We start from the raw sequence: 24,331 nt of genomic DNA on the forward strand, positions 1-24,331 counted from the left end.
TTAGCAATGTGATTGATTTGTGATGTTGCAAGCCTGCTTGCCTAGTATCAGGATAATCCTGGATTTAGGTTGTCATTTGGTCTGATCAGGATTGTGCCTGTGCCTGGTATGCCTACTTTAGATCCGGCTCTTAGTTCTTCAATGTAGGCTAGAAAGATGGTTTCATTATCCTGAGATCCTTTCAGTTGAATGGCGCTGGGTTGGATTTCATCCTTTCACTACTTAATTAGCATATAGTCCCTATAGTCCCTACTAGGATATTCAAGAATGTATTTGAACAGACATGTTATATGCATGATTCTTGATAGAGCTGCCTTCAATGCATGACTGTAATAGCGATCTATAAAGCTCGAAAGACCAGATCAGAATGCTATGAAAAGCATAACTACTGCGTTAATTTCTCCCCCCCCCCTTAAATACATAGGAGCTAAAACTAGGCAGAAATGGCGGGACACACCGCTCTGTTACTTTCGTGAACACCCTCGGAATCAATATGACTCCCGTAACCTATAACCCGTACTTGTTTCTAGATCATACTTCCTGCGGTATTGGGCATTTATCACGTGACTATATCGATATCGACACCTCGATCCCGCGACGGTCTCCAGACGAACAACAAGTATCAACAAGCACCGGCAGACTTCTCCTTCGATTTCATATTGAAGCCGGATCTACTCCTATCTGATCATCAACATACTCACTCAGATACCTTTCCACACGCGCTGTACCTGGCCGGCGTCCGGCTTCCCAAGGCTACTGATAGCTTCCCCGCAATCGCGTCCCCTCGAAGACAATGCTCGGACTCGGTCGTTTCTCCTCCGGGTGAAGGTTGCAGACCCCGAGCCAAGAGATTATCCGTGAGACAGGCAATTTTCGATATTATAATCTGGGGCGATTCCGCCCGGGTTAGTCTGCCGTCACGATGGAGGCTGATTGGGATGAGTTATCGCGCATCCCGATGCCACCGCCGAGTGTGCATGGGCTGCCTACGATTGCGACGACGGTGGCATTCGATGATATGATGGAGCTTTTGTGGACGGGAAATGAATATGTGAGTGCTGCTTATCTATACTCTGACGCTATAAGGGCATTGGTCTGATGGTATTCTCTCTTTCGTCTCTGTAGGGTAGAGTCTCGTCTTTTTACGGCCCGGATCTGCAACGGTATACCTCCGTTCGCGCGCACCCTGTCTCCGAAGGCATGGTGCGGCAGATTATCTTTCACGAACGGGGAGTGATATCTCTATCTTCAAAGAGCGTGCACATGATTACGCGGCGCGGCTTGACACAATGGCATCTGGCGCACGAGGAGATGGTCGACCTTCGGTGTATGAGCTTTACGGCGCAGACGAATCGCATTCTGGTAGCAGGGTGCCAGCACGCGATGTTCACGATTGATATCGATAAGGGGGCTATCGTCGACAAGTTGCATACCGACTCGAACTATACCCTCATGAAAAAGAGTCGGTATCTTTGCGCGGCCACAGACACGGGCTCCGTGAACGCGCTTAGTATGACGGATTTCAAGGTCGTCAAATCGTGGAAGGCACACGGTACCGCTGTCAATGATATGGACGCGCGAAACGACTTGCTGGTCACTTGTGGATTTTCGGTCCGTCACCTTGGGTCTCCGATTGTCGATCCGTTGGCGAACGTGTATGACTTGAAGACGCTGTCACCGCTGCCACCTATTCCTTTCCATGCGGGTGCGGCATATGTGCGGATGCATCCGAAGCTACACACGACCAGTTTTGTGGCCTCGCAGACTGGGCAGCTCCAGGTGGTGGATCTGATGAATCCCAATGCGATCAACCTACGACAAGCAAATGTGTCCTTCATGCTGGGTCTTGATCTTTCTCCTTCGGGTGAGGCCCTTGCCATCAATGATGCTGAATGTTCCATTCATCTGTGGGGGTCGCCTAACAAGGTTCACTTCAACGAAATGAGCAAGGAGATTGAATTCGCCGATGTACCTACCCGACCACCTCCCATCGACTGGTCTCCCGACACCCCCCTGAATATGGTCGGACTGCCTTACTATCACGACCGCCTCTTCTCAGCATGGCCTAGCCATCTCGTCTTCGAAGTTGGTAGCCCGCCACCTCAATTGGACCAGTCTCTACTCCCATATCTGCGCCCAGCGGAAGTAGGGCATGGCGCGCCCAATCCCCGGAAAACTCGTCGGTATCAGTTCGAGAATACCCGTGCACTAGCCAACGCCGAGCCCGCTCTTATTGCACCCAAGTTCCTGAGCGAGAAGGCTCGGGATCAAAGCAAGTCGGACTTGAAGGGCTCCGTTAGTGACACGGCCGAGGCATTGGCGGGCGCAAAGATCAATGGCGAGAGTGAAGATGATCCACTCCTCAAATACAGCAACGTTGAGATCAAATACAGTCGATTCGGTGTGGACGATTTCGACTTCCGATTCTATAACCAGACCACCTTCTCTGGCCTGGAAACTCACATCGCGAACTCCTTCACAAACTCTCTCCTCCAACTTTTCAAGTTCATTCCTCTTTTCCGGAATCTTGCCCTAACCCATGCCGCTGGCTCCTGCATCTTCGAACACTGCCTCCTCTGCGAATTGGGTTATCTTTTCGACATGTTGGAGAAAGCCAATGGCCAGAATTGCCAGGCAACCAACTTGTTGAAAACATTCAGCAGTTTCCGCGAGGCTTCCAACCTGGGCCTGCTGGAGGAAAACCTTACGAACAAATCCCTTTCGACCGCGATTCAAGCCGTGAATCGCTTCTTCCTGACGCAGATTGCTCACGATTTCCGCATGATCCAGCCCAGCTCTGAAGAGCTGGACCAGCGCCTTGCGACTATTGCGTCGGAGTCTATTCGGTGCATGTTTTGCCAGAATGAGACCGTACGCCCGGGCAACTCTCTCGCGAATGAGCTCCTGTATCCAAACTTGGATATCAAACATGCGCGGCGTAACCCGGCATTCCGATTTTCTAGTATTCTGCGCGCGAGTATTGAGCGTGAAACCCAGAACCGAGGATGGTGCAACTACTGCCGCCGCTACCAGCAAGTCATGATTCGGAAGACGGTTCATCGGATGCCTCTAATCCTTGTGCTCAATGCGGCGTTGACGAATCCTATCTGTCGTCGTCTGTGGTCCATTCCTGGGTGGCTGCCGGACGCTGTTGGCGTTGTTATTGACAATGGACAAGTGATGTGTTTCGAGGGCGATGAGCTTCGGGCTTGTGAGCAGAGTAACACGCCAGGGCTTGTGGTCTACGACTTGGTGGGTCTGGTGTCGGAAATTGATATTCCAGAGCACCAGAAACCGCACCTGGTGTCGTTTATCAATGTTTCCATTTCAGAGCCGGAAAGCCAGGAACCGAAGGATAAGTGGCACCTGTTTAATGATTTCTTGGTGACCGAGGTGGATCGTGATGAAGCCCTTCGCTTTACGCAACCTTGGAAGCAGCCTTGTGTGCTGGCTTTCCAAGTAAGGAGCGCACGTCATGGCGTTGATGACTCTTGGAAGAGCTGCTTAGATACCACTCTGTTGTTCCGCGAGTGGTCTTTGAAGTAAGTACTAGTCATTGAGTCAGCTTGGTTCCGAGTGAATATGTTCTAACGATGTTACAGTGGTGGCCACCAAGTCGAGTCCTGTCGCACATTGACCGAGGAAGAGAAACCGCAAACCGGCACACCGGTGGCCCTCGATACCGAATTCGTCGACCTTGAAAAAGCCGAGATCGATGTCAAGGCGGACGGATCTCAAGAGATCGTGCGTCCTAACAAGAGTGGCCTCGCCCGAGTTTCGGTCTTGCGGGCCGCAGGTGTGGATGAGGGCGTGCCTTTCATCGACGACTACATCACCATCCGTGAGCCCATCGTTGACTATGTCACTCAATACTCCGGTATCAAGCCCGGCGATCTCGACCCGCGGACCAGTGAACATAATCTTGTTCCTCTCAAGGTAGCATACAAGAAGCTCTGGCTTCTGTTGAACCTGGGATGTATCTTTGTCGGCCACGGCTTGGCCTCTGACTTCCGCAAGATCAACATTCAAGTACCCAAGTCGCAGACCGTCGACACACAATACCTCTTCTTCTATCCCAGCAAGAACCGTCGTCTCAGTCTACGGTACCTCGCATGGGCGGTTTTCAAGGAGTACATCCAAGAGGAACCAACCTCCGACGTGATTCACGGTCACGACTCTATTGAAGACGCTCGCATGGCCATGCGTCTATGGAAAAAATTCCAAGAATACGAAGACGCTGGAATCGTCGCCCACATGCTCGAGGAGATCTTCCGCGAAGGATCTAAACATGGCTTCCGACCCCCTCCTAAGAACGGTGGCGGTAGTACGGCGGCTGTGCTCTCGCGCCCTGGCACAGCTGTCGCGCTGTCGAACAACAGTGGTCGCAACACACCCAGTACCCCCGACGCTGCTGGAGCATCCGCTGTATCGGCAGCGACATCTGCACCTGTGAATACGGCTACCCCAGCGGCCCGCCCAACCAGTGCTCCTACTACACCACGCCAGGCTTTCCGGCGGTCGATTGCCCTGACCCCTAGCAATGGCAGTTTCTCTGGCCCCGGTGCCGGTGACTTTTTCGGGGGCAGTCCACTGCGATGATATATGCTTTATGCCCTTGACACGTTGAATGTCGAGGCTAGTTGAACGTTCTGTGTTTTCTTTTGATCGTTTGGTTTTTGGCGATTACCCCGATGGTACATGGCATGGTCTTCGAGACTGCATAGACGTAGGAAGTTACTTATTGTATGGATGCAATGGCAGTTGTAAACAGTCACAAATACAAATTACCTCTTTTCAACTTTAAAATTTACTTATATCTGAATACGTATTTAGGGAGTGGAATACTTAGCATTTCTCTGCAGTATCGCGGGACCCTCAGCAAGCTTACCTGCGCTGGTGGAGAATGACGTGGACCGCAGAATCGCTTCGACCTAACAAAACATATTCCACTTCCTGCTTGGTGACCGCACTTGAGAATCCTATCTCAGGAACAAAGACCTCCACCTGGTCAACTTTCTTATTCCCTTATCTCGCACCGCCTTTTACTTTCTCTTCAATTGACCATCTCCTCCTCCTCCTACGGCGCTAACCACCACCGCCCCTCCTCCACCCCTCCGCCTCCCCGCCAAAGTCGCGGACACCCTTTCCTTCCTCTCTCCACCCTAACCCGCGACTACCACATCCAATGTCGAGACACCGCGTGAAGAATGTCGGCTACGACGACGACGAATTCGACGATGATGATGGCTATGACTCGCCCGATCCCGAGGAGCAGGAGTTTCTGCAGCAGTGTACTGCCGCGGTCGTGGGACAGCTTCGAGCGGGGCAACCGTCGCTAACGGCGACGACGGAGGAAGTCCAGGAAGCGCTATGGCATTATTATAATGATATTGACAAGGCTGTGAATTATTTGAGGGGTGTGTATTTGTTTCCTCCTTCAATCTGTCCCCGTCTGCTGGCGAGATCATCGTGGTTTGCTGGTGGGGGTGTGTGCATGTGTGCGTTGCTTTGCTATGACTCAGTGGAGTATCGCTAATACTGGGAGCTCATGTGTGCAGGCAAGAAGGAGAAAGAGGTCAAGAAACAGGCAGCCCCGGCTGTACAGAAGTCGAGGGTTCAGGCTGGTAAGTTTACTTATTTCGTTTATACGTTGGTCGAGGTGTTCGTGGCTGTGCTCGTCCCTGCTGTGGTGGTGATTCACGTTAAAGGAGCTAGTTCTCTTGCATGAGGTATGTGGTCGATCCTTGTCCCCGGTGGTGAAACACCTTGCACTTGATCACCAAGACTTCAAGACTGACGGCACCTGGAAGTTTGGACATCGTTCTAACAGGTCTCCCAGTACCAGGATTCCCAGCGCCTTTACCTGCTGCTGCGCACTTTTCAGCTGCCGATTTCTTCCGTGACTGCCCCTGGCTGAATGTTCCTGCCCACCGCAAGGCTGATATTCTTGTCGAACCGTTGTACCCACGACTGGGACTATTGGGGGGTGCACCAGAATCCGGGGGCAAGATGTCGAAGCTAGCTGCTTTGGCGGCGGCTCGAAAGAAGAAGGAAGGTGAAAAAGCCGCCGCTGCACCGGAAGTGCCGTCAACGCCGCAGCCTGAATGCTTGGACGGGCCACCACCTAAACCATCAGGGACACCACTATCTCTGAGTGAGAGGCTGGCTGCCAGCAAGTTGTCCAAGTCCTCTGAGACAAATGGAGGACTACGCCGACTGGGCAGGCCAGGCGCATCTGTCTCTTTGCCCGCTCGTCAACAGCTAGTCCCTGAACCTAGCAAACCTTCCCCACCATCTCTGCCGGAACCCACCAAGCAAGAAGAGCCAGACACCAAGCCAGAGCCCCAAAAAACAACTCCGAACATCCGCGCTTCTCCATCCACATTTGCCAGTGTCATTCTCGGCAATGCAGCAGGGCCAACTATGGCCGAGCCCAGCCACCTCAACTCGAATAACGTGGATTTGCTTCAAATCTATGGCCAGGACCATGCTGAACCCTTTGACTTTGCAGCTCCCAGTCCCGATGACGTGGTCATGAATGCGCAAAGCACAGCAAAAGGTTTGGCCATCCGCAGAAAGGGTTAGTAGCCACTCGCCTAATAACGTGTAGGATTTAAATCCAAACCCGCTGGTCCCAAGGCAGCTGGCGGTCAGAAGGGCCAATCCGATCTGGCTGGCGGTATGAAGGATCTTTCCGTGGAGGAAAAGGTTACCGTGAAGAGCAAGAACCTCGATGTCGTTGCTGAATATAATAAGTCTACACGGAAGAAGTCGGCTAGTTTTGTGGTGATTGGTGTGTTTTTCCTTTCTCTTTTTATCAGGAGAGATAGCAATGTATGGCTGACAAGATGCAGGACATGTGGATGCTGGAAAGAGTACACTTATGGGGCGGTTGTTGGCGGATCAAGGAGCGATTGATCAGCGTACGTTAGACAAGTATAGGAAAGAGGCCGAGAAGATCGGCAAGGGCTCTTTTGCGCTTGCCTGGGTGTTGGATCAGGGCTCGGAGGAGCGTGCACGAGGCGTCACCATCGACATTGCGACCAACAAATTCGAGACCGAGACCACCGCATTTACCATCGTTGATGCACCGGGTCACCGTGACTTTGTGCCGAACATGATTGCCGGCGCCAGTCAGGCAGACTTTGCGGTGCTAGTCATTGATTCCAGCGTGGGCAAATTCGAGTCCGGCTTGAAGGGTCAGACCAAGGAGCATGCTCTTCTGGTCCGAAGCATGGGAGTCCAGAAGATCATCGTTGCTGTGAACAAGATGGATACTGTGCAGTGGGACATCGAGCGATTCCAAGAGATTGAGCAGCAGATTTCGGCCTTTTTGACGACCGCCGGCTTCCAACCTAAGAATATCGCCTTCGTGCCCTGCTCCGGTGTGCTTGGCGACAACATCACCCGGCGCAGCGAAGACCCCAAGTCTTTATGGTACACGGGTCGGACACTTCTCGAGGAGCTGGAAACCTCGGAACCGTATACGCACGCACTGGACAAGCCGCTGCGCATGACAATAGGGGATGTGTTCCGCGGTGGTGTGCAGAACCCAATCTCGATCTCTGGCCGCCTAGATGCTGGCAGTCTTCAAATGGGTGATCAAATCCTCACCATGCCCAGCGGGGAAACCGCCTTGATCCGCAGCGTGGAGGTAGACGGCGAGCCTAGTGACTGGGCTGTTGCGGGCCAGAACGTGGTCCTCCACCTGGCTAACATTGACCCGATCCATCTGCGTTCGGGAGATGTGGTCTGTCGAGCTTCAGCGCCGATCAAGACCATCACGAGTTTCACCGCCAAGGTCCTGGCTTTTGAGCACTTGATGCCCATGCAGGTGGATGTGCATCGAGGTCGCCTGCATGTGCCTGGCCGCATCAGCAAGCTGGTGGCCTCGCTGGATAAAACATCGGGGGCGGCACTTAAGAAACGACCTAAGATCGTGGCGCCTGGGACTGTGGCGCGTGTGGTGGTGGAGATTGATCAGGCTGTGCCTTTGGAGGCGCCGACGCGGATTGTCCTACGTGCTGGAGGAACGACGGTGGCTGCGGGCCTGTTGGAGTAATAGCCAGTTCTGTAGCGGTTTTGGTCTTTGGTCGTTACGGTCTGGAATGAATATAGAGATACACAAGATACATGAACACTCGCGTGTACTGTGGAGTCTGTAGAGTTGACGCTGGGTATACCGATACTGAAAATGATACCTAAAGGCTTAAAATATATTATACACATATACACCTGAGTTTCAACCTTTCTTTCTGTTCTAGATCTATACGCAATCACTGGAATGGACTCTCAGATGCATCTCCGGTCACGCATACTTAGGATGGGTTACAGTAGAACGTGGTCACATGAAGTTGAGCATGGCCAGAAGCCCTTTTTACACCCTCTTTCGTTGAATGTTAACTTCAGTGACTCCCATATAGTCGTATAGTCGAAGTACAAGAGGGTCAAATTCTACTTATTCTTTAATTAGAAACAAAGTGAGACTTAATGGGGAGATGTAAAGATGATCAATTGAACTATCTGATGTTCTCTTTAAGACGTAGGACTTATGACTAAGATGCTTTGTCTTCTTTCTGACGGTCCTCTAATTCTTGGATACTTCTTTCCATATTTTCTGACAAGGGGACTCATAGAATATACAGTCTTCTGCTAGAAGGAAGATTCTGGGTACTCTATCATGACGATGATGATGATGATGTCTATATTTATTTTGAACAAGAACGTCAAACATTCGTACAATTTCTCTTCTGTAGTATTCGACGCAATCTTGACTTTATAGTCCTTATTTCTATATTTCCCAAGTACAGTATTGTCAACAACTTAAAATTCCAGGATCTACAACTTAATCTGCCCTGGCCCCTTCTGTGGTGCCTTGCGCAGGCATACTTTGCAGACCCTGTTCTTTATGTATGAGGCTCTGTAGATCCCCCTGGTCCAGATTCTCGGCCCCATGCCTCAGGATCGACAGGCAAGATCCAACTTCCAACTTGACAGAATTATGAGGGAAGAACGCATCTACATACTTTTTTGCCGGTGCACCGCTGTCATCTCCATGCCAGATATCAGTGGTACAGGCCACTTTGCTCCTCGTACAATCTTGAAACGTGGCTTTCGTCTGATGAAATTGAGCCACCCCCAAGGAGGCATGGGGGCAAACCGCTTAGCTGCTTCTAGCAAGTTCGACATCGGTGGCGGTCCCTGACTGGTTGAACCGCCAGTCCTCCCCTGGCCAGGGGTCCATCGCCACTTGCCCAATCAGGTTAGTGATTGTTCTAAAGCGGAAGGCGGTCAGCGCGTGTTTAAAGTTGGGTCCGTGGCGAGTGCTGACTCATCGCCACCTGAACGGCCCCCAGCCAATCACAGCGCGAGGAGTGACCTCTCCAGAAAAGGCCAGCATGGCCGCTGCGCGAAGCCGGTCCCTTCGTCTCCATACAAGAGGGCCTTTCGTCTGCTTCTCTTCCTTTCCCTTCTCCATCCCCCTTCGCCTTCGGGTCCCTCCCGCCTATCCACCAAGTTTTGAGGGTTTACAAAAAGAGTCCCTTCCGCGCGTCTCATCTGTATACGCGCCTAGAAGCTTATTCGACTCGGCTTCCGTTCTTTGATACTCGCTTTGTTGCAGAGGATCGAATCTTTCTTGAACACTTTCTCCTTTTTCCCCCTCTCCCTCATATACCTTTTCACAATGTCGCGACTCGCGAGCCGCGGCGGTGTGTCCAAGGGCTTCACCTGGACCACCGTCTTCTACCTCCTTCTCGTCCTGATTGCCCCCATGGCGCTGTTTGGCACCACTGCCCACGCCGAGGAGGAGAACTCACCGGAGAACTATGGCACCGTTATCGGTATTGATCTGGGTACCACCTACAGGTTCGTCAAGCGTCAGAATCCCGTCAGGAACAGCAATTGGACTTGTTGAGCTAACGCAGAACTTTCTAGTTGTGTTGGTGTGATGCAGAATGGCAAGGTTGAGATTCTCGCCAACGACCAAGGAAACCGTATTACTCCCTCCTACGTGGCCTTCACTGATGAGGAGCGCCTCGTCGGTGACGCCGCTAAGAATCAATACGCCGCCAACCCCCAGCGGACCGTCTTTGACGTTAAGTGAGTTTTTCCTTGGCAGTTTTTATCTTGGCCAGCGTGGCCGGTTTTACCCGATGAGTCAATATAGCTAACAATCCTTCTTCACAGGCGAATGATTGGTCGCAAGTTCGATGACAAGGATATCCAGCGTGACGCCAAGAACTTCCCCTTCAAGGTCGTCAACAAGGATGGCAAGCCTATGGTCAAGGTCGATGTCAACAAGACCCCCAAGACTTTCACTCCCGAGCAGATCTCCGCCATGATTCTTGAGAAGATGAAGGATGTCGCTGAGAGCTACCTGGGCAAGTCTGTTACCCACGCCGTTGTTACCGTCCCCGCCTACTTCAACGACGCCCAGCGTCAGGCCACCAAGGATGCCGGTACCATCGCTGGTCTCAATGTCCTCCGTGTTGTCAACGAGCCCACCGCCGCCGCTATCGCCTATGGTCTGGATAAGACCGGTGACGAGCGCCAGGTTATTGTCTACGATCTTGGTGGTGGTACTTTCGATGTCTCCCTTCTGTCGATCGACAACGGCGTCTTCGAGGTTCTGGCTACCGCTGGTGACACCCACCTTGGTGGTGAGGACTTTGACCACCGCGTCATGGACTACTTCGTTAAGCTCTACAACAAGAAGAATGACGTTGATGTCCGCAAGGATCTCAAGTCTATGGGTAAGCTGAAGCGCGAGGTTGAGAAGGCCAAGCGTACTCTGTCTTCCCAGATGTCCACCCGCATTGAAATCGAGGCCTTCCACAACGGCAACGATTTCTCCGAGACCCTGACCCGCGCCAAGTTCGAGGAGCTGAACATCGATCTGTTCAAGAAGACCCTCAAGCCCGTCGAGCAGGTGCTCAAGGATGCTAAGGTCAAGAAGTCCGAGGTTGATGACATCGTTCTGGTCGGTGGTTCTACCCGTATTCCCAAGGTCCAGGCTCTTCTCGAGGAGTTCTTCGGTGGCAAGAAGGCCAGCAAGGGTATTAACCCTGACGAGGCCGTCGCTTTCGGTGCTGCCGTTCAGGCCGGTGTTCTCGGTGGCGATGAGCACTTGACCGAGGTCGTTCTTATGGATGTCAACCCCCTGACTCTGGGTATTGAGACCACCGGTGGAGTGATGACCAAGCTGATCCCCCGTAACTCCGTCATTCCTACCCGCAAGTCCCAGATCTTCTCGACTGCGGCTGATAACCAGCCCACCGTCCTGATCCAGGTCTTCGAGGGTGAGCGTTCCATGACCAAGGATAACAACCTCCTCGGCAAGTTCGAGTTGACTGGTATCCCCCCGCGCCCCGCGGTGTTCCTCAGATCGAGGTTGCCTTTGACCTCGATGCCAACGGTATCCTCAAGGTCAGCGCCAGTGACAAGGGCACTGGTAAGGCCGAGAGCATCACCATCACCAATGACAAGGGCCGTCTCTCGCAAGAGGAGATTGACCGCATGGTGGCTGAGGCCGAGGAGTTCGCCGAGGAGGACAAGGCCATGAAGGCCAAGATCGAGGCCCGCAACGGACTGGAGAACTATGCCTTCTCTCTGAAGGCCCAGGTCGGTGATGAGAACGGCCTCGGCGGCCAGATCGACGAGGACGACAAGCAGACCATCTTGGACGCCGTCAAGGAGGCTCTCGACTGGCTCGAGGACAATGCCGCCACTGCTACCGCCGAGGACTTTGAGGAGCAGAAGGAGCAGCTGTCCAGCGTGGCCTACCCGATCACCAGCAAGCTGTATGGCTCTGGTGCTCCTCCCGAGGACGACGAGCCTCTGGACCACGATGAACTGTAAAATTATTCTTGAGGCATTACCCATGGAGTTTTTCTCTTTTTTCCTTCCTGTTTGCTTTCTTTACGTGTGCTTCTAGTTTTAAAGACCTGCGCGGGGGTTAGATACCCCGTCGCTTGAGCCTGGCTTCTTGAATGTACCGGCTCTTAAATACCATGATACCTTTTTGCATACAGTATATCATCTTGATCATTCCGAAGTAGCTTTTTCCCAATCTTTCCTCTATACTTTGTTCTATTCCATCTGATATACTCCGTACTTGTTTCTTCAATGCCCCTCCTCAACAACCTGCCGAATCGTCTCCGCCACCACGGCATGATCATCCTCCTGCTTCAACCCACTAACCACCACAACCGCAACAACACCCTCCACCCCCCGGACCCGAATCGGCCACCCACCCCCATGAATAGCAAACTCATCCGCCACAGCGCCCCCAGACGAACTCTCCAACGCAAACTTCCTCACAAACGCCCCCTCAATATCCCCCGCACTCACACCCACCGCCGCCCCGCCCAGCCCAGCAGCAATCTTCATGCGCATCGCCCAGCTCGACACCCCCCACCGCAGCACGGTGTTGCGCTTGCGCCGCACCCAGTTCTCGTTGTCCGGGATGGTGCCCTTTTCCGTCGCGCATTGGAAGAGTACGTGTGGGGTGTTGGTGGGGGATGCGGTTGCGGTGGCGAGGGAGATGGAGATTAGGGCTGGTTTGCGTTGGGATGGGGGCAGGGAGAGGAGGCGAGTTCGGAGGGCGGTGCCGAGGGTCCAGGCTGTTTCGGTGGTGAAGGTGCGGAATTTGTAGGGGTCGCTTGTTTCTTGGGCGATGAGGGTTGTTGGCTGTAGATAGAGGGAGGAGGAGGTTAGTAGATTGGTAGGTTGGGATCGGTGGGTGGTGAGTTGTAGTGGGGGTTGTGGTTTTGGAGAGGGACGTACGTCTGTGCTTGGGACGGAGAGGGCCATTGTGGATGGATTGAAGGATTGAGGCGTGGGAGGTTTGTAGAGATGTAGAGATGTAAGAAGAAGAGAATTGATCAGGGGATTGAAGAATCAAAGAATTAAAGATGGAGCGTGAGGGGCAAGATAGGATGATGCTTCACCGGTGACGTCGGAGAAAAGGGTGGACCTTCCTTCGTTCGATGAGAGTGGAGCCTTCGGGAGTTGGGGGACCTGTGGAAAATGGCTCCAGTTATAATTGCTGCATCAGACACATGGTTAGTTCTTATATTATATTAAATTATTCTCTGAATACTAATAGGAGGTATCGAAATAGGAGCAAAGGTTTCCATACCGGTATATACTGTCGGATAAATCCCCAACAAGGATCTCTATTAACCCTAGTGTGCAAATGCAAGGCTGACATAAGAGGTAAGTATAACTATAGAACTGGAAGAACAAGGTAGATCAAAGCTGACATCATGGTATAGCTAGGAACAAGAAAGGCTAACCCGCCTGTTGCGGCGGGTTTGCCAGGACTCACGAATAGTCCTGTTCCGATTGCGCCTGAGTGCGATGAACTGAGCATGTCGGGATGAGTGACCTCGTTTAATTGGGACGTCTCTGACTTCGGTAGTCTCGACTTATTCTTTGGCCATTGTCTGAGTAAGCTTTGTTGTACGTCTTCTCTCCGGAAGCTTTTGCTTTGATTGGGGGAGATATTGTAGACATTGAACAATCTGGATAGGAAATGAACAGGGAGACTAGTAAATTTAGAACTTGTAGGAGCTCCAGGCTCTGAGTAGACTTTCTAATTCACCTAGCCTGTGGACATCCTTATCGCCATTCGAAGGATTTTTCGAGATGTTACTTCACTAAAGAATGTCTCTCCATGTTGAGCAAACGGTCTTATCAAATTATTCATCAGCAAAATCTAAACACGATGAATATCGCTGGTAATTGCTACAACAGTACAACTTGATAGGAGAGCCGGTCCGTTATGGACAAACCAGCCTTGACGGCGCGCCTATGCTTGCCCAATTTTTGTATTGGAAGCGATAACAGCTTTATCGAAGCTAGTAAGGAAATCCTTTCTATATCCATTTCTTTGCAAGCTCTTATCATCGTCAGGTTACTTCAAGGCATCTCAGGTGCCTGCTTAGCATCCACAATAGGTACAACATAGTCCCGGCGTCTCGTCACAAACAACTCCAGCCCAATCGGGATATTATTCTCCTCGAGACAACCGCTCTTAATCAACGTGATCTCTCCCAGGGCCTGCGGCTGTGAAAAGAGGCTGGACCCGCAGTCTGTACCTATCAGTATCTTGATACATCTTGGAGGAAAGGGGGTGGTTACTTACCCCCACAGAAAAAATGTCTATTTTCCTTGCCAGAAACATCTCCAGTTCGGACCCAGTTCTTGGGCTCGCCCTTGGTGATTGAGAAGTTGGGGGTTGGAACGCCAACGTTCGAGGAGAACGCGCTGCCGCCCCAGTTTTGGCAGGCTTTGCAGTGGCATAGTGCTGTCAGTGCTGGTTCTTCTGTGACGTGAGGTAAATATATTAGAATTAACGAATATTGTTTTGCAGTGGAAAAAGTGGAAGACTCACCAGTGTATTGGAAGGAAACATTTCCGCAGGCACAACTTCCAGAGCCAGGCATCTTGGTTGTCTAGTCGAGCTGAGTCGTGAGAGATAGATAAGATTGCGAGGTAGAGATGTTGACTGAATGAAAGAATTAAGGAGGAATCCCGTCGACTACTTATACCCTCGAGCTGCGGGAAATCTTCGATCCATCGTGTTCAAAATATCTCTACTGATTCCAAAGCATCTCCGCTCCGTTACGACATCTTGTATGTATGAGGAATCCATTTGACTTGAGATTGTGGCGCACCGGAAAATGCTTTGGAATCACTCTGCAAGATGTGGAAACACTTTGTTCCACCCATTTAGCTATGTAGTCCGAGCGCCGAACGGCTCGTGCGGCCATATTGAAGACCGAATTTCCGGTGCTACTGCATTTCTTCTCTCATTCTTCGTTTACTCATAAGATCATTCGTCCAACGGAATCATCGGCTTCATTCTATACAGAACATTATGAGTGGTAACTTTTAGGATCACTCCCCAAAGACACACCGAAATAGATCCTCAAATACATCTTCCTCGATCAATGCGCCAAACCTGTGAAGATCCGATCAGCAATGTGTAACATATAATGTTATAAAGAATACAGCAGGCGACCGAATGAACACTCTCACAGTCCACCAACTCATTCATAAAACTTACCCATAACACTTTACATGCGGAATCATAGAAGATCTCAGCTCCTCCAATCTTGGATCCAAGATCTGGGCCAGATCAAGACGACTAATTATCCGATTCCACGCTTGCACGGGGGTGATATACCCGTCTAGTCCTAGAGAACCTGCGAACTCGAAAAGTTTCTCAAGTTGCCGGGATGGCACTTCCCATGTAGTATGGTCCTGTAGATCTTGCGGGGCTCCGGAAAGAAGGATTCCTTGCATTGACAAGGCGTGTCCGGATGGCGCATCGGTGCTAGGGGGTCGTGTGTGGAAGAGACAGGGTCGTTCGATTCTGTCAGGTCAGCTGCTGTAGGTATTGTTGTTCTTGTGGGTATGCTTACGATAGAACAAAGTCAACGCCCATTTGCGCGAGGTTCATGCCGCTGTGGTAACATTTTGGGTCACTGGATCGTTAAGTTAGACAGATACTTCGTGTGAAACGCAATGCTGGAATTTGGTCGTACCTAATCTCCGAGAACTCCACAGAGGGCAAGGTTGACTGGATAGATGGAAAACTCGTATCCGTGCTTGTATGTGTATCGAGGCCTGATGAATGACTCTCTTGCGGGGCAGACAGAGACGAATAATCTGGCAACTTGACTTGTAGTTGCTGATCATCGCCACCATTATTGGTGAACGTTACTTCGGCCCATGATGCTCCTAGAAATGGCACACCCGCAGGCAGCGGTATTGAATTGCGGAGCATAATTTCTCGAAGAATCTCATTCTCAAAGCGAAGATTCTGGAGCTCCTCGTCCATGGTAATCAGGATATACAGCCGGTGGAGCTCATCTTCAAGCACGCGGCAGTGGTTTTCCTTCCGTTCTCGATGTTTTCTGGATATGGTTAGCTTTCTGAAGTATCTAATCCCAGGATTTACTTACTTTTGCGCTCGTCTGACCTGCTCGCGTCGTCTATCGTAACTAGTTTCCGCCGCTGAGGGGTCGGTAGTTCCCGGCCCGCGGGGAGGCGTTTCATCGCCAGGGAGTGATTGGGCCATCGGTGCGGCACAATCGTCAATTGCTTGATGTGTATATGTCATTTTGTAATCCTGTGAGGTGCATGTGTCGCAAAGTGGATAAGATATTGGTGTGCTTGACGTTGTGACAGCCTTGCTGTGAGCCCGCTGGTACTGAGATTGGGGGCGGCCAATTACTGTCCCGAGATCACACCGGGAGATATAATACGATGGTAGTATCTTTCTGAAAGCCAATGGATATTCCGTGTCTAACTTGGGAAAAATCGAGAAATGACACTGTCGCTACTCCAGTTCTTTGATAATACTCAACGGTGTCGGGGCTTGGGCCGCGCTTTGCTACGGAAGTGGGTGGAATCCTACGATGGTTTGCCTGAGGTGCCCTCCACCAATCATGGTAGCCTTAAGAGGGACTATGTGGGGCCGTTCACAAAATGATTCCAAAGCCGAACCTAGAATTAGCTAAATGAAACGATTCCACATCCCTTGTGGATCACCATGATTCCAGAGAGAGTAGGTTCAGTGGTGCTTCCATGGGAGCCCACAATTTGGCCTCGGAAATTACATTTCCACAGTAGTTGAGATGATAATATGGGGGAGGCTACCAGACAACGGTTGTTCGATAGGTCAGGGACACAGATTTAGATTCACTGGACGTTATGGAAAATCCTCCTGGGATCATGACGATTGAGGCTGGCGAAGAAAGCATGTGTTCCATGACATGATGGGGCCCATAACACACAACGGATCCTCATATGTATGGTACCCCCCTTAGGTAGTCCTTCCTAACCTCATCACGAAATGCACCATAACGCCTTGCTGATGTACAATCCCATACCCCAGAAATAAACCCCCAACCAATTCCCAAACCAACACAAAGATAGCTATTCCGTTTCCTTTCTCCACTGACATTATACCTCATCCTTCAGCACGACGCGAGGCATAGAGAAAGACTTGTTATTTCGCACCATCCTGTGCCCACCAGATCCAGACTCGATATCCTCGACTTGCTGCGCACCACGACGTGGCGAGCGGGCTGTATTTGCGTTCGTTAGGAGGATCTCGCCGCTGGCTTGTTTTCGGAGCCAGTAGGCGCGCATTTGGTCTAGGGCTGTTTTGAAGTCGTCCAGGATGACTGTGTCGCAGAGACATTTGAAGATGAAGGATAGCTGAGGAGATACCGATTTTAGTATGGATTGAGGAGGAAGTGAAAGTAAAGTGTAGGAGTGATAGAGGATATTCGAGCAGTTTTTTGAGTCGGCGGAAGTCAGGAATGCGTACCTTCCAGAATGGCTCAATACCTTGGGGCAGTGCATCGCTAAAGGCGTTTAGGACACTGCAAGTATCTACCACGATGAATGCGATGGAGAGACACATCGAGGCGAGCATAACTCCGAAGCGAGGGCTGATGAAGACGAGTTCCCATAGTCCAAAGTTGTACTCGCGCTTGATGGTGTAGAATAGGGAGATTGTGGTGAACACCCACCAAGGGTCCCTGAAGTATAATCAGCATTGAAGGTTAGACAATAGCAACCATTAACAGAAAGAAAAGAATCCTTGAAGTGAGACATGGAGCAAATCAGATATCCGTTCGTACCTGAAGATCGGCTCTAGCGGCCGAGTCGTATGGAAGATATTATTGATATTATTGAAGTAAGTAAAGTTGGCATAGATCTCGACAATCCAATACGGCCAACAAAGAATAACAGTAACGATGTAAATCATCGAAACGCGTCGTGATAGGAACGGTCTATTCTTCATCCAGGCAATGACATTGTGCAATGCCCAGGATACATTCAGACCGATCGCAGTGACGGATAGGTACCAGCCATAGGCGGGCTCATGCAGGAAGATAAAAGTACCGTGGCCCATTGCGAGAATCAACTATGCGGAGGATTCGGGATTAGCCTCGTGGCATGGCACAACATGGTTCGGTTCATGCAGGTACAATGCGAGGGACAAGGGGATGAAAATTTTGTTTTTGTCGTATATTGGCCGCGAGGTGGACTGGAAGATATGATGATTTGTAGTAGGTACTTACTTCTGCGAGAATGAGTTTGTGTAGAAGAATATGCTTCTTCATGTTGGAGAGAGTGATGGCTGCCATGATGAGCAAGCTGCCAATCATCAGACCCTGGCCCCATGCCTCCAGGACTAGGCCCTCACCAGTAGGCCGACCAGTATGATCAGACATGGTGGATCCTAGTTCATGGCACTGCTAGTCGATATCAAGAGAGATGGAAAGAGTGGTAGTAGGAAGCGACGAGAGAGATGGAAAATACAGCGAGCGATTGCGCAGCGGGTAGTGAAATGCGTGACAGGAAAGGTAGCGAGGAGGGAGCAAAGAAGGGGGGAGAGAAAAGTTCATCGGTTGTTCAAAATGTGCCGTCTTGTAAAGAGGGCCGTTGCACACACGAGCGTAATAGAGTTCGTTCGTTTAGAGGGGACAGACAGAAATGCCCGACCTAGTCCTGCTAAAAGTAGTCTGGCGTGAACGAAGTGGCTTTTAAGCACCAGCTCGGACCAGGGGACCCATTGGTGCTAGCTCAATTGTAAAGTGATGTGCAGAGGACAAGTCAAAAATAGTTGAAAAAAGAGAGATCAAAAGCAAAGACAGGTTTGGTTTCTTGTCTGTAGGATGATGGGTTGGATAGGGGGCCTTGTAGTGGTCTTTGCTGACGGCGATAGAAGAAAAGGAAGTCTTCGGTTCTCTGGGGTTGTAACCCCTATATTAACCAGGGGTGTGTCTGAAGTGACTTTCTAATTTGACTCTGCATTACGTTAATTGTTGGTTATTGTGGGGATATACGATCTGGTCGAGACACTGGAGTAGCTTTCGAGGAGATCCACCGTTTACCCTGGGGGGATCATAGTTTGTCGGTTCACGGAGGCATCTTTTGCGATTGCCCATCCACCCGAGAGGCTCAGAAAAAAGGCATTTATGGCCAGATCTATCTCCAGCTCATAGGATGGAAACGCATAGTTCTGTCCAGGATAGGTCTTCGAGCCAATAACATACCCGCTTTCTCGGAGATCTTCAATTCTATTGGACCGGCCTGCAGAACCGCATGGAGAGAGTGTGGGCTGGCTGCGACCAATCTGTCGCGTGCTCGACGCCGGGACGAAAGCCTGTTCAACAATCGTCCCGGGGGAACCTGCCATTCACGGGTCGCGCACACGAAGGGATTGGTGCCTGGGCCTGGGGGCCGAGTGAGTGGCGGAAGTTAAAGGAATGGACTCGGCTTGCGGGGTTTTTGTTCGAGAAGACTTCCGAGTCGAGAAATTAGGAAGCACAGGAACGGAAGACCGCAGGAGAGTTACGATGGCATCTAAAAGGCAGTTCTAGAAGTCAGATATAGTATATACTACGACCAGAATTGGATGGTGTTCATGTGTCCGTGTCACACCTCGCGAAAGAGGTTGTTGTTCCTGGATCCCGTCGGAGCGATTTTCTTGTGCTTCGGGAGGGCCGAGGGCTCAACGAACAGACTAACTGGCCAATGCCAAGTCATTAGTCTCCGCTATATTCCCGTCTACGTGGGGCCGAAAGCCGGGGAAGCTCGCCAATCCACACCCAGAGATCCAGGAAGGGCATGAGGCGATGTGGTAATGGGGCAAGATCCGGGTGCTTCGCGTCTCGTGTTTGTGGAGAGGATGTGGGAAACAGTGTGATTCATGAGGGGCACAGAGGCATTAGTACAGAGTAAGTATCGAAGAGATATCAAGGTAGAAACGGGGCCAATGGATCTCGGTGCACAAGTTGTGTCCGAGTCCCGGCGAGCAGGTTTTGCAACGTCTTGCGAGGTTTAAGATCCCACTTTGGCCTCCTTCGAAACTGATTCAATGTGCTCTTGGTGCTCGGCACTCTCAATATGCTTCTCCTCCCTTGGGCCGCCCCCAAAGACCTCCTGCATCTCCTCCAGCGAGTGTCGCGATGTCTGTTAGGCTCGGTCAATATGCTACCAATGAGATTGGTGTGGATGGCATGACATACCTCTTTGAGAACGAGCCATGAGTACACAATAATGGCGTAGTTGAAGATTGCAAACATCAAGAACATGCGCCAACCAATATTGTTGATCGCGTGCGGCGTGACCTGCGACATCATGAAATTGAACAGCCACTGCGACGCCGCTCCCACCGTGACACCCAACTCGCGAGTACGACTGGAGAAAATCTCTCCGACATAGAGCCAGGGTAGCGGGCCCCAGGACATGTTGTAGCTGAATGCCTCCGCGTAAGTCATGATGATACACGCAATGCCCGCAGAGCTAGGACCCGAGGAGGTGCTATTGTTGTTCGCTGGGTGTGTCGCCAGGATACATGCGATGATGAGCATAAAGGAGCCCATGGCAAAGGCGCCTACCATAAACGGAACCCGGCGTCCTATTCTATCCAGGACAAAAAGCTGGAAGACTGTCACACCGCACACCTTGACGAGGCCGAAGAATCCAGTCACTAACTTGGCGGCGCTGCCAGCCCCGACAGAGCTGAAAATCTGCGTCGCATAGTACGCCAGCGAGGTATTCCCAGTAAGCTGGGCAGAGAGCTGGATAGTAACGGCAATGAAGAGACGGTACCGATTCACCGGCAGTAGTAGCTCCTTAAACGTAAGATTCTCCTTGACACGAGCCTCTTCCTCAATACCGGCGAGAATCTCATCGAACTCCTTCTGCAGCTCCTCCGTCTCCTCACCTCCACGCACCCATTTCAACGACTCCCGTGCCTTATCCAGCTTCCCTCGAGCGGCAAGCCAACGCGCGCTCTCTTTGACCGTGCACATCCCGCCCAGCAAGAGTGTCGACCCGATAAGCTGCAGTCCCAATGCCGTCTGCCACTGATTCGTCCCCGGGGACTGATCTTTATCAACCGCATACGTTACCCAATAAGCGATCATGACGCCTATAGCAAAGAACAGTTGGAAACACGCCCCCAGACGACCGCGAATCTCCTTCGGCGACATCTCCGCCGAATACATCGGGATCAGCACCGTGGCGGCGCCGATGCCCAGACCTGCAATCACGCGCCCGGCATAGAATGTACCCAGAGAGCCGGAGTTGATTACCTGTAGGATGGTACCGACGGTAAAGACAAGAGAGCTGATAATCAAGCCAGTGCGGCGGCCGAAGAACTTGGCAATGGGGGAGACGAAGAAGCAGCCGAAAAAGGCGCCCGCTTGGAGAATGGAGACGGCGTTGGAGTTGACATTGGTCTTTTGGGCTTTGGTGTATCCGAAATCTTTCTGGAATGATTCGAGTGAGAGGACACCACCTGTTTAGAAGATCGTGTCAATCAGAATCTATGGTCGTTGAAAGTGACCAGCTGGGTATTGAGGTCGACATACTGATCACACCAGTGTCGAAGGCGAAAGCAAACGAGCCCATGCAGCTGGCCGAGACCAGGTAGGCAGCGCGAAAGAGGCCAAGCTTGCGACCCATGGTGTTGTTACACTTCCGTTACGCCAAGGTACGACCTGTAGTTAGGAAGAAGAGCTTTTAGTGTGGAGTGTAGGAAGCTCGAGTCGCATGAACTCGCGTCCACGCAACTATTGCAAGTGCAAGCTATATGTCTCTGTAGCTAAAAGGGTCCCGCAAAGACGAAGTTGAAGAGGTTGCATCGGTGATCAACCTGGGGGCTAGGCGAGAGTGGAGAAAGAAGAGAAGCAAAGCCAGCCACCATGCAGTCTTTATGACTGGCCGAGCATCTGAAAGCCCGAAAGTGATGCACCGCGTGGTTGATGTAAGGCCACTGCAACCCATTTCTGCTGGCCGGAACCTCACTGGCTCAGCTTTGAGGGGGCCAAACCAGGCAAGGTCTTTCAAAGCCACGCGAGAGCCGACCGGCTCGCAACCGAGTACGATGCGGTGCACATGCTCGTCATTGGCAGCCGGCGAATAGCTTAGTGGGAGAGCAAGCTCTGGGCAGCGGGGAGCTTGGATGCTGATTTGTGGGGAACTCGAGTGACGGCCGTGCTACGCAACAGATGGTGAAGGGGATAGAAATGGAAAGGATGTCTGTGAACGAGCGCAAGGGGGCAAGTTGCTGCAGTTGACGGCCTGGCCTGGTTTGCGGTCTGAGATGGCTGCTCATCGTGTTTGGACCGTGGATAACGGGCCTGTTCCTTGCCAGTTTGTGGGATCCGAGTTGTATGGGTGTTTACAACTCAGAGTTTCTTTCTAAGGGTGTTGTAGTTCTGTTAAGGTGGGGTCTCCCCGCAAGAGAAGGCTATCCCCGGATTTGCAAGATCGCGTTGCGCCACCAATTGATTACTCCCCAAGAGCCAAGAGGGGGACTACTCGCACCTTAGCCCTACCGAACTATTTCAACACAACCCACCTTAAAAAAGGGCAATCCCGAGTCAGGATTATTGCAGAAGGACCTCAGATCTCTTTGATAGGAAAATAGTGTTCCATTCAGAGCATTCCTGTGATCGGTCCAGAGCTTGTTCTAGACTCCTTGAAGCCATCCATTTGATACTCTGGACTCCAATTCTATTCAAACTGTTTGACTTGCAAAATAGCTCTTGAAAGAGTGTTTTGTGGAGGCGATTGCGACCGCGTTAATGTTCGCAGGTTAGTACGTATTGCTAGTGATAGCATTTGGAGAACCTCATGATAGTGGTAGGAGCAGAAAAAGCTTAGCCTCGGTAGCTCGACTTGGCTTTGGAAAAGCCTCAAAGTAATGTCTTTCTATCACTCATTACTGTATCATTTTTAAGCATACCCTAGCATCACGAGAAGAGTATTTGAAATGTCCAGGGTTAACCTTAGGGTTGTTTGTGATTACAGGGTGTTCCCACCCGCTATCCCACCCCATCGCCGCAGCTTCAATCGAGACACACAAAAGGAAAGCTTGGGCATTTTGAATGATAGTCTCGACTTGGTCTTGTTTTGCTTTTCATCGATTTATTGAAAATGTCTCGCTATTCTATTCAGTCCATTTGCTCTGTACTTCGCATCTCGATCAGACCATCGGTCACCTGACAATCGTGATACTAACTCGGAAGGCTGGGATGTCTCCAAGCCATATGCCATGCTACAACTTTGACCGTCGAAAACATGCATATCCGCGAACCGTTTCATAACACTTAGAGGACTGGAAAACGTCTTCATGTCAGTCAAACCAGGCCACCCTTTGCATCCGCTAGCAACCCGTCCAGCCTGCGACGATCCCCGTCGGCCAGGCCGACCAGGCCAGCGGACTCAACACGGAAAGGACTCGGAGAGTACAATCTTTGCGGATGTGATTTGCTTGTCTCCCTCCTCCGTATATCACACACTTTAAGCAAGACGATGCCCCTCCAATATCGTGATAATAAACATCCACGCTGCTGCCGACAGTTACTCTATCCGGCATAGTGGAAGCCGATCGCTGCCACGCACTCTCCTCAGGGGCATGGGGATCAAACACGTCCCAGGGTTCAGCACCGCCGGACCCCCCACTCACCTAGCTTTGTGCTTGCTCCACCGTCGTAGCAAAATTGCAAACCCACACAGCACCGGAAAAGGTGTGTTCCTGGCGACAATTCGGGGTTTCTTCCACGCGACCTGCCACGCAGAGTATGCCCAACCGGAGCGGATATTGGCCATGCGAAACACACTGCCAAGACCGATCGGCTCGCCGATCCCCTCGCTTGAGGCTTAACTGTGTCCTGGAAGCTGCGTTCTGGTTGGATCTGATCTCGGGACTTGATTGTAACCTTCTGATTTCACTGACCCCTACAGTATCAGATTTAGCCTTCTTACTCGAGGAGGAATTTGGCCTTATTCACCCCTGTCCTAATCTACAGATGAAACGTCCGTCCAGTGCTGGTCGGACTTAATACGCGGGGACCCTCGTCATGTTACCAATTTGGACAGATAGATGAAGACTTGTCCCGTTGGTCCACCCAATGACGGTGGCCAAGCCTGGTTATCCAGACTTTTGAGGGGACTTCGTCGTGTATAACGAGAAGGCCAGGAGATGATCATGTTGGCTCAGCTACCTGGTTGGACCATTGTCAGATCCTAACCCACTCACCATCGGCGTGCGGGACGGCAATGATCTCCAGGGCTATCGCTTTCTTCACGGAGCTCCGCGGATGAAACAGAAAGACTGTTGGACTGACTTTTAAACGAACAACTCCCCGTTGAGCCTGACGGAGATTGCTCAATGCTCTGGAACAGCACGCCTTTCCACTTCTCACTCTCGTCACTCGTTTCTTCAACCTTCCTATCCGTTCATTAAGATCTTATCCATCGTCTTTCTTTAATTGGCCTTGTGCGT

General features: G+C 51.3%; 8 protein-coding genes across 8 annotated transcripts; 3 read left to right on the forward strand and 5 right to left on the reverse strand.

Annotated features, from left to right (window-relative positions):
• Positions 1-922: 922 nt before the first annotated feature.
• On the forward strand, positions 923-4,599 carry pan2n2 (poly(A)-specific ribonuclease; the record flags this gene model as incomplete). The annotated part of the gene is made up of 3 exons (XM_056905719.1): positions 923-1,051; positions 1,126-3,542; positions 3,603-4,599. 3 exons carry the CDS (start codon positions 923-925, stop codon positions 4,597-4,599), a joined length of 3,543 nt encoding a protein of 1,180 aa, XP_056769826.1.
• Positions 4,600-5,185: 586 nt separating this feature from the next.
• Positions 5,186-8,062, forward strand: N7458_002337 (putative translation elongation factor EF-1 subunit; the record flags this gene model as incomplete). The annotated part of the gene is made up of 5 exons (XM_056905720.1): positions 5,186-5,498; positions 5,559-5,661; positions 5,811-6,559; positions 6,611-6,793; positions 6,855-8,062. The coding sequence occupies 5 exons, from the start codon at positions 5,186-5,188 to the stop codon at positions 8,060-8,062; spliced, it is 2,556 nt and encodes an 851-aa protein (XP_056769827.1).
• A 1,623-nt stretch (positions 8,063-9,685) lies between these two features.
• bipA (Hsp70 family ATPase KAR2) lies at positions 9,686-11,859 on the forward strand (the record flags this gene model as incomplete). Its single annotated transcript, XM_056905721.1, is given in 4 exon segments — positions 9,686-9,867; positions 9,937-10,101; positions 10,189-11,374; positions 11,386-11,859. 4 exon segments carry the CDS (start codon positions 9,686-9,688, stop codon positions 11,857-11,859), a joined length of 2,007 nt encoding a protein of 668 aa, XP_056769828.1.
• A 264-nt stretch (positions 11,860-12,123) lies between these two features.
• N7458_002339 (DUF967 domain protein) lies at positions 12,124-12,813 on the reverse strand (the record flags this gene model as incomplete). Its single annotated transcript, XM_056905722.1, has 1 exon — positions 12,124-12,813. The coding sequence occupies one exon, from the start codon at positions 12,811-12,813 to the stop codon at positions 12,124-12,126; it is 690 nt and encodes a 229-aa protein (XP_056769829.1).
• A 1,110-nt stretch (positions 12,814-13,923) lies between these two features.
• On the reverse strand, positions 13,924-14,450 carry N7458_002340 (GFA family protein; the record flags this gene model as incomplete). Its single annotated transcript, XM_056905723.1, has 3 exons — positions 13,924-14,096; positions 14,150-14,329; positions 14,399-14,450. The coding sequence occupies 3 exons, from the start codon at positions 14,448-14,450 to the stop codon at positions 13,924-13,926; spliced, it is 405 nt and encodes a 134-aa protein (XP_056769830.1).
• Positions 14,451-14,904: 454 nt separating this feature from the next.
• Positions 14,905-16,132, reverse strand: N7458_002341 (bZIP transcription factor; the record flags this gene model as incomplete). Its single annotated transcript, XM_056905724.1, has 5 exons — positions 14,905-14,968; positions 15,074-15,382; positions 15,432-15,494; positions 15,555-15,926; positions 15,975-16,132. 5 exons carry the CDS (start codon positions 16,130-16,132, stop codon positions 14,905-14,907), a joined length of 966 nt encoding a protein of 321 aa, XP_056769831.1.
• An 845-nt stretch (positions 16,133-16,977) lies between these two features.
• N7458_002342 (uncharacterized protein) lies at positions 16,978-18,260 on the reverse strand (the record flags this gene model as incomplete). The annotated part of the gene is made up of 4 exons (XM_056905725.1): positions 16,978-17,235; positions 17,348-17,561; positions 17,664-17,950; positions 18,108-18,260. 4 exons carry the CDS (start codon positions 18,258-18,260, stop codon positions 16,978-16,980), a joined length of 912 nt encoding a protein of 303 aa, XP_056769832.1.
• Positions 18,261-19,872: 1,612 nt separating this feature from the next.
• Positions 19,873-21,504, reverse strand: N7458_002343 (uncharacterized protein; the record flags this gene model as incomplete). The annotated part of the gene is made up of 3 exons (XM_056905726.1): positions 19,873-20,004; positions 20,061-21,337; positions 21,411-21,504. The coding sequence occupies 3 exons, from the start codon at positions 21,502-21,504 to the stop codon at positions 19,873-19,875; spliced, it is 1,503 nt and encodes a 500-aa protein (XP_056769833.1).
• Between the last annotated feature and the right edge of the window lie 2,827 nt (positions 21,505-24,331).

The sequence above is a fragment of the Penicillium daleae genome (genome assembly GCF_028827525.1).
Source record: "Penicillium daleae strain IBT 16125 chromosome Unknown utg000002l_segment0_segment0, whole genome shotgun sequence".
Classification (NCBI taxonomy): Eukaryota; Fungi; Ascomycota; class Eurotiomycetes; order Eurotiales; family Aspergillaceae; genus Penicillium; species Penicillium daleae.